The 7925-nt window shown below is 32.0% G+C and overlaps 1 protein-coding gene across 1 annotated transcript; it reads right to left on the bottom strand.

Annotated features, from left to right (window-relative positions):
• Positions 1 to 2024: 2024 nt before the first annotated feature.
• Positions 2025 to 5467, bottom strand: LOC21403781 (protein DETOXIFICATION 16). The gene is made up of 8 exons (XM_024167545.1): positions 5071 to 5467; positions 4287 to 4831; positions 4086 to 4172; positions 3917 to 3973; positions 3361 to 3599; positions 2766 to 2884; positions 2575 to 2661; positions 2025 to 2492 (listed from the first exon to the last, which is right to left on the bottom strand). The coding sequence occupies exons 1-8, from the start codon at positions 5362 to 5364 to the stop codon at positions 2433 to 2435; spliced, it is 1488 nt and encodes a 495-aa protein (XP_024023313.1). The 5' UTR covers positions 5365 to 5467; the 3' UTR covers positions 2025 to 2432.
• Between the last annotated feature and the right edge of the window lie 2458 nt (positions 5468 to 7925).

Here is a 7925-nt window from a genome sequence, read left to right as displayed (position 1 = left end):
ATATATATATATATCTTTTTACTTAATTTTCTCTGACTATATGACAATCTAACTGAATATACTTGCCACGTCCATGAAAGACTGCTTTTGTCGCTATGTGCACGGATGTCTGATTATCACAATGATGTAATATATATATATATATATATATATATATATATATATATATATATCTTTTTACTTAATTTTCTCTGACTATATGACAATCTAACTGAATATACTTGCCACGTCCATGAAAGACTGCTTTTGTCGCTATGTGCACGGATGTCTGATTATCACAATGCATCTTTTTGTTGCTCACAAATCTGTAACTTGAAAATTTTGAAGAATATATCTCAACCAAACAAACTCACAAGTGATGAAAGCCATAATTCTATTGTCGGCATCTCCTTACGAGCGAGATATAATAGTTTTCTTCTAGTTTTTTTTTAAAACTGAGTGACATTCAAGGAAAACACGGTGTATTATGGTTGCAAATTTTCTTGTTGGTATTAGAGTTTGAAGAGAGAAGTGAGGGAGAAGAATTGCATTTTATAAAGTATTGAGCTTTCATCTTAAAAGGTTAACCAATTTAAGTAGAGTAGTCTAATATTCGTATATGGCTGTGATTAAGTTTGTATTCATATGATGTGGGACACGGACATTTTATCCTTAACAGTTGGGTCACAACTCTCTCACTTTGCATCACAAAATCCAACCAGTTTTAAATTGTTCTATTAGAACAAACCTTTCCTAGGGGTGCTTTTAAGTATCACAAAATTTGAAGAGACGCATCAAGATATGGCTTCGCATGCAGTTCCTGCATGAACTTGCTTTGAACATGAACAAAATATGAATTGTTGGAAAATTAAAGATAATAACATAATCAAATTCACCAAGACTAATATCGCCCAAGATTGTTAATCTATCTTTAGTATATGTAATAAAAAAAATCATACCTCCCGTGGTGTTTGAATTATAGTCCCTGTCATGTGTTCGAATTACAAGGAGTCTGCAAAAGAAAACCGTTAGAAACAAATAAATGTAATAGTGTATGTGGAGATACATTTGTATGTCAAAGGAATGTTTACCCTAAACCTATTGGGTAAAGCCACATAGAGAGTTATTCAGTTTAATAGGCTAACTGAAATATTTTAAGCAAGGTGAACTCATGGGCCTCACACGATAAGTAAAATTAGTCCATTTTATGAACTATATTTGGCATGCATGCATAATTAAAATCCAAACAACAAAGATGTCCATAATATGCTTTAACTCATATTAGAGTGTATCGTTATGATTATGGAAGTTCACATAATAACATTTCAACAGATATGTCTTGGCTTGTGATAATGAGATAAATGAGGCATCCAAAAAAAAAAAAACCTTCTATCCTTTGAACGATTATTGAGAGGATCACCGACTGCCGGTTTAAGCTTTGAGGTTATGTACCATAGATGAAGTCATTTGAGCAGCACCAAGAGTGACCCCATAACATCTTGGATATACAAAATGTATTTCACTCGCAAAATAAAAACTCCTTCCTTCTAGCGTGCAACCTTAATTTGTAATGGCCGGGAAAATTTGTTATGTTAATCTTGGATTTGATCAAGATTTAGCATATGAATTTCCTCATTATTACATCTCTTTGCAATTAAAAATATTGTAACTTATGAGGAAATTCATATGCCAAATCTTGCAATTAAAAAAAATTGTGACGTTTCCATAAAATAAAAAAATTATAACTTTAAAGCTAATGGGTGATCAACTAATTAACGATCATACATTGATGTGTGCCTCTTAATTCTTAAATTGATAATAGAAGTGATCACCAAATTGTAAATGTACTTTTTAAGCAAGTGTGACAAGTATTAAAAATTACCCAAGAGTGACAAAATAAATTCCAAGGATGTCCATAAATCGGGTATGGACCCATAATATTAAAAGTATGGCAAGTCCAGAGCTTGAATTAAATTGACGTTTTAAATTGTCAATTCAACTAGGTTGGCATCTCTATTGTCTTTACCAACTATGATACGCTAAAATCTAGGAAAATGTTCTTATTTGAAATGGAGGGCTAGGATCAAAAGGTGATTTGAACAATGGTGGATGAATAAATGAAAAAATAGTGTAAAGGATGGGGTAATTTCATGCACAAAATAGAAGGAAATTGTCCCCAAGATGAAAAAGTGGACTATGATTTTGTGCCTAAAAAATAATTGATATCCATGCCTCGGTGACAGTAAAACAGCGTACTCGTAGAAGTGTTCTGACCAAAACTTATAACCCATGTTCTTACTTTCTTAAAGGATAAAAGGACATAGATCTTATTGTGTACAAATTAGGCTTACGGAATACAAATTTCTGCAATATCAATGCTTTAATAAGCCCCAACACTTCAAGCGTGTCAAATCTTTTCACCGTGATTTTCTGTTTTTGGTCACTGATAAGCTTCATGAGACCAAATCAACTGGAACTGCTGAATCACAGATTCTCTCTGTAGCCTTGTTAGCCTAAACAAAATCCAATTATTGAGTCATATGAGGAAAATAAATGCAAAGAATATGAAAATAGAGAGAAAGAGAGAGATGTTACTTCTTTCTCCCAGTTGGTTTTTATGGTGATAGCAAGAAGAGATAAAACTTGAGCAATTAGCGCGCATATTATCCCCAACCACAGACCCTACTCAGAAATAAAGAAGCGAACATTATTTATCAGAAAATCACGTTATTATTTGTTTGTCGAAATGTAAGCGTGTAGTATGGGAAAAGGCATGAAGAGGAAACCTTTCCGCCAATGTGAAAGACGAAAGCAAATACGACGGCCAACGGAATTCCAACTAAATAGTATGATCCAAGATTCACATATGCTCCAATCTTCTGCCACCCACATCCTCTAGCAGTACCTGGAATGAAAGGTTTTACATCATTTTAACTAAAAGGTTTTACATCAACATCCCCTTTCACCAACTTTGTTTTTTTTTTTTTTTTTTTTTTTTTTTTTTTTTTTTTTATGTAGCATGATCAGTACCTAAAACAATCTCAGTCCTTATCTAACTGTGAGGATCACCAAATCTGTTTTTATTTAGCATTAGAGTGCAAATTATGATTGTGAGTTAGGATCTGTCAAGTGATGTCGTTCTAAATTTGGGGTCACTAATTCTTGTAGGTCACTCAACTACAACATCGACAAAAAGTAGCTTTCAAACCCTCTTTTTTTTTTTTTTTTTTTACTTTATTTTCCCTTTTAGCTTGCAGAGTTTGTTTAGTTAGATGCACCATAGCAATTTATTTATCTCTGATTTCTCTCCTTGTGATTATGAGCCTAAAAGAAAATGTCTAAAATGACGTTGATTTATGAAGCTAGGGAAAGTTACGAAACCTGAAAGAACACCCTGCAATCCGTCTAGAAAGTTGGCCACTGCAAGAATTGGCATCATTTCTGCTAGATAATTCACCACTTCTACTTCATTGCTATAAGCGTATCCCCAGATTTTGCGTATCAGTACAAGGACTAACCCCACCAATAAACCCTCAGTAATGGCCATGGCCACTACAATACAAACCGCTAAACGAGCTGCTTCTGGACGCCCTGCTCCTAATTCATTCGAGACCCTAGTGCTGTTATAATAAATAAATAAATAAATAAATAAGGTCTACTATGCTCACATTCTAAGGGCCCGTTTAGTTTGCTGATTCGAGTTGATATGTGATTTTATGTGAGAACTTTTAATTGTAGTAAAAAAGTTAAATGTGATTATTTCTGAGAGCTTTTTACTATAACAAAACTCGAATTCTAAACTCGAATCGGTGCAATGAATGGGGTCTAAAACAGCGCTAATGACAGTGCTCAAAAACAATATATGTATATTATTAACTTCTTATGGGAAATTAAAAAAAAATCATTAAGGAGAGAGATTCTGTATATCATAGCTCACCTCACTGCTAGACCGAGTCCAAAAGGAATCATCCACACTGTCGCAGCTGTATTTAAGCTAGAAATAGTTTTAGACTGTGAGTAGAATTTCAAGATTTATGATCCTAAATAGTAGGCATTCACTTCAAGTTCTGACTTGTATCACTTCAATATCAAAATTATAAACCAACCTAACGGAGAGCACAGACGTTTCTAACTCTGGATTAGGAAGTAGCCCAGATAAAAGAACCACCATTTCAAAAGACCACATTTCCAAGCTGATCAACATCATCCGAAAAAAAAAAAAAAAAAAGCGTTAGGATCGACCGAAATGAGACTTATGGTCTAAAAACACAAGTTCTTTAAGAAATTTTATGCTCCTTATAACTTACCAAGTCATGATAGCTGAAGGAATGGCAAGTCTAACAAAAGCAAGAATATTTTGAAAGGCCAGACTGGATAGTCCAGTCCATGTTTTTGAACATGAAGAAGAGAACTTCACATAAAGAGCTAACAACAGCACATTGATCCAATAAGATATGTTGTTTGCCAAGGCGGCTCCGCTGCTTCCAAGTCCAGATTTCAATACCAGAACCCAACACCAAAATATATGTAGCACAGTTGCAATTCCAGCGCAAACCACCATGGGGAAAACAATGTTTTGTGTTTGTAAGAACCTGATTAGGCACTGAAGAAGGCCATAGGCAAAAAGGCTCGGGATCATAACACGAGCATATCGACCGGCTTCTGCAGCGATATCAGCCTCTTGACCTACAGCAGCTAGAATAGGCTCTGTGTTTGCCCAAATAACAGCAAGAGGTATGCTAACAAGTAAAAGAACAATCATGGATCGCTGCATATAGACGCTCATCAAATGATATTGCTTTGCCCCATATGCCTGCCCTGATAAGGTCTCTAATGCACCGGCCATTCCCAGCTACTTAGACAAGCAAAACATAAAAATAAATCATAAATAACAGGCATAAAAATTACTTGGAATCAACAAACAATTAAGAATTTCACGTAATAAATCCATGGCTACCATATCAAAAAAACAAAAAACAAAAAAAAACAAAGAGAGACAAATCATTTCTAATTGACTCTTTTCTATAGAATTTTTCTATCCTTGTTGAACATCTTGACAGAAAAATAATAAGAAGCCTTGATCCAACTCACCAACAAGCTGAATCCGGTGACTGTTGCAAAGGAAGTGGCCATGGAAGCACCAGAGAGAGGTATTTCACCAAGATGACCGACAAACATGATCGATATCATCTGCAAGAAATACTGCAATAGACCCACAGATATCATAGGCCCTGCTAGCCATAACTGCTTCTTTACTTCTTCAAGAATTTCCTTCCTCTTAAAACCCTTGTCATGAACTCCGCCACTTCCATTGTTGAGCCCATTTTCTTCACAAATTTGAATCAATGGAGCTGTTAACGTTGGTTTATGATCGTCTCTCTCCATTTTATTCTTTCAGATAGAGAGAGAAGCAGAGAAAAAACCCCGGGCCTATACGTTTATGATGTTTGTTGTGTGTATTTGAAAGTTGTGGGAGTGCTAATTTATAGACGGCGTGATTCTAGTGGGACTGGGAAGGCACTGTTTGCTTTCGCTAGTTTTGCCTTCTTTTTTTTTTCCTTCCGTAAAAAAGTATAATTTTAATAATGGAAGCTCGTTGCATCACTGCATGTGAATGGAAGCTATACCAACAAAATGGAGGGTACCTCTTCTTTTCAATAATATCAGAAATGGATCGTGCAAATATGAACCTACTCCAAAAGCCAACCGACCCGGAGATTTATTTTTTGTTGGAAAAATTTCAAGTTTAAATAGTGTTTTTTTCTAATTTTATTATTTATACCACTATATAAAATTTTGATGTCACTATAAAAAATAACCTGTAAATTATAAAATATAACCTCAAGTTATGAAAAGAAAACTTGCCGATTACTAGTGACATGACATAAATTTATAATAGTAACAAAAATAAAATAATGTTCCTCTAATGATGACTTTTTTAGTTTTTTATCTTGTTTGTTTATTATTTTTTGTTTTGACCCTTGGCGTGTGATGTTTTTACATGCTGCACAAAAGACGTATTCTTTTGAATGCGATTGTATTGAATGAAATGAATTGATTCGCATTTTTAATTCATGACAAATTTTAGAACGTATTTTGCACGTATTGTCGTGTTTGAATTACTTGTATAATGATGAATTTATTTATACAATAATTTTAAGTGTTTTTAGTTTATTTTATAACTTTTTTACCATTTTCGTTAAAATAAAACTCGTTTTGATTTAAACAGTTAGAACCCATTTGTTTCAGGAGGACCATTGTTTAAATTTTTTTGCTACCCTATTTTCTTTTACCAAAATTAGAAAGCAAAAGAAAAGGGAGGGGGAAAGAAAGCATGAGGAAAATTGCAACAACAACAAAAAAAAAAAAAAAAAAAAAAAAAAAAAAAAGAAGGCAAAACACATCTTAAAATATAAGAATTATAATGACACAAGAATGAGGGAAAAGGGTATCAGATAATTAATGGAAAAAATATTGAAAAAGAAGATAAGCAAAACAAAATAAAGGGAACGAAATGGGATGAGTGACGTGGAGGAACAAAAAGAAAATAAACATATTACCACTTTATATTAAAAAGAAAATGAACATATTACCACTTTTATATTAAATAGTTTGGTAACGTGCGGCACGTTTTACCGTATAGGATTTGACAAGAAAAAAAATTGAATAGATGCACATTTGAAAAATTATTTTAACAGGAGTAAGGGTATATTTGGGATTTCATTTACAATTCATTAAAGTATTTTACACAAAATCCAATGTACTTTGTAATTTATTTGGCGAACTTGAAATTTATTACCACGTTTAGAATTTATCCTATTTTTATTTTTTACGTTTTTAAAAAAAATAATAAAAACGTTTTTAAAACGACGTTTAGTACAATAAAGACAAAAAAGAGAAATAAAAATAATTTTTTAATTTAGTATAAAATGAGAGAAAAATAAAAAACGATTTTTATTCGTTTTTCATTTTTTATTTTTGTTTTCTCCTCTCTCGAGCAGAGAGAGAAAGAGAGACATTAATGAATTTTTTATACTGAAAATAATCTCTTGATAAAACTACAAAACGCATTTTTAAAAATAATTTTTGTCTAAGATTGAAAATGTTTTCATTTTTATTTTCATATAAAAAATAAAATCATTTTGAAACGAGTTCTAAATGTGCCCTATAACTTTTAAATTTTACTTCTGTTTTTATTTTTTATTTTAAATAAAAATAGCGATTATCTTAAAAGCACAATAATTCTAAACTCACCCCAATCAAGTAAAAAACCATATCAAATAAAAATTACACGATAAAAGTGCTTTTGGAAAGTATTTCAAAAAACTCGTGGTAGTAACTCAACTGTAGAGTAGTTTTCAGCAAAAAAAAAAAGCATAAAGAAAAAAAAAGGAATAGGGGACAAAGGACCAAAAAATGAATTTAAAAAAGTAAAGAAAAAAAAAGCAAAAAAGATGAGAGTTGAAACTTATCAAGTAGAGGATGGTGAATAGAAAAAGACTTTTAGGGTATTGTTTATTTCATAACTCAAATTATATTACTATAATATTTTTTTTTATAAAAACTCAAATTTAACTTTTTTACTGTAATGTTTTTCACTCCCATACAAAACTCAAGTCATAACTCAAGTCTTACAAAATAACAAGCCGTAACTTGATTTTTTTTTTTATGTATGTAAAGATTCATAGATCATATTTAGTATAAAGGAAAAAGAAAACTAATTAAGGTGGTTAAATGAGGAGAGAGATATTTAAGTAAGAGTATATTACAAAAAAAACTATATTAATATGTTAACCGAGAAAAAGGTATTTTAATGGACACATCTTAAAATATAGGATTAATTACAAAAATATTCTCCACCCTCCTCCTTCTATGATTCTTATAACATTTTGTCTCTTAATCTTTAAACGCAACAACTGTTTCCTCCAAAATACAAAACGTTTAAA

This window comes from Morus notabilis, unplaced genomic scaffold (genome assembly GCF_000414095.1).
Source record: "Morus notabilis unplaced genomic scaffold, ASM41409v2 Scaffold409, whole genome shotgun sequence".
NCBI classification, from domain to species: domain Eukaryota; kingdom Viridiplantae; phylum Streptophyta; class Magnoliopsida; order Rosales; family Moraceae; genus Morus; species Morus notabilis.
The sequence above is the reverse complement of the archived record's forward strand: the minus strand, read 5'-3'. Positions and strand labels throughout refer to the sequence as shown.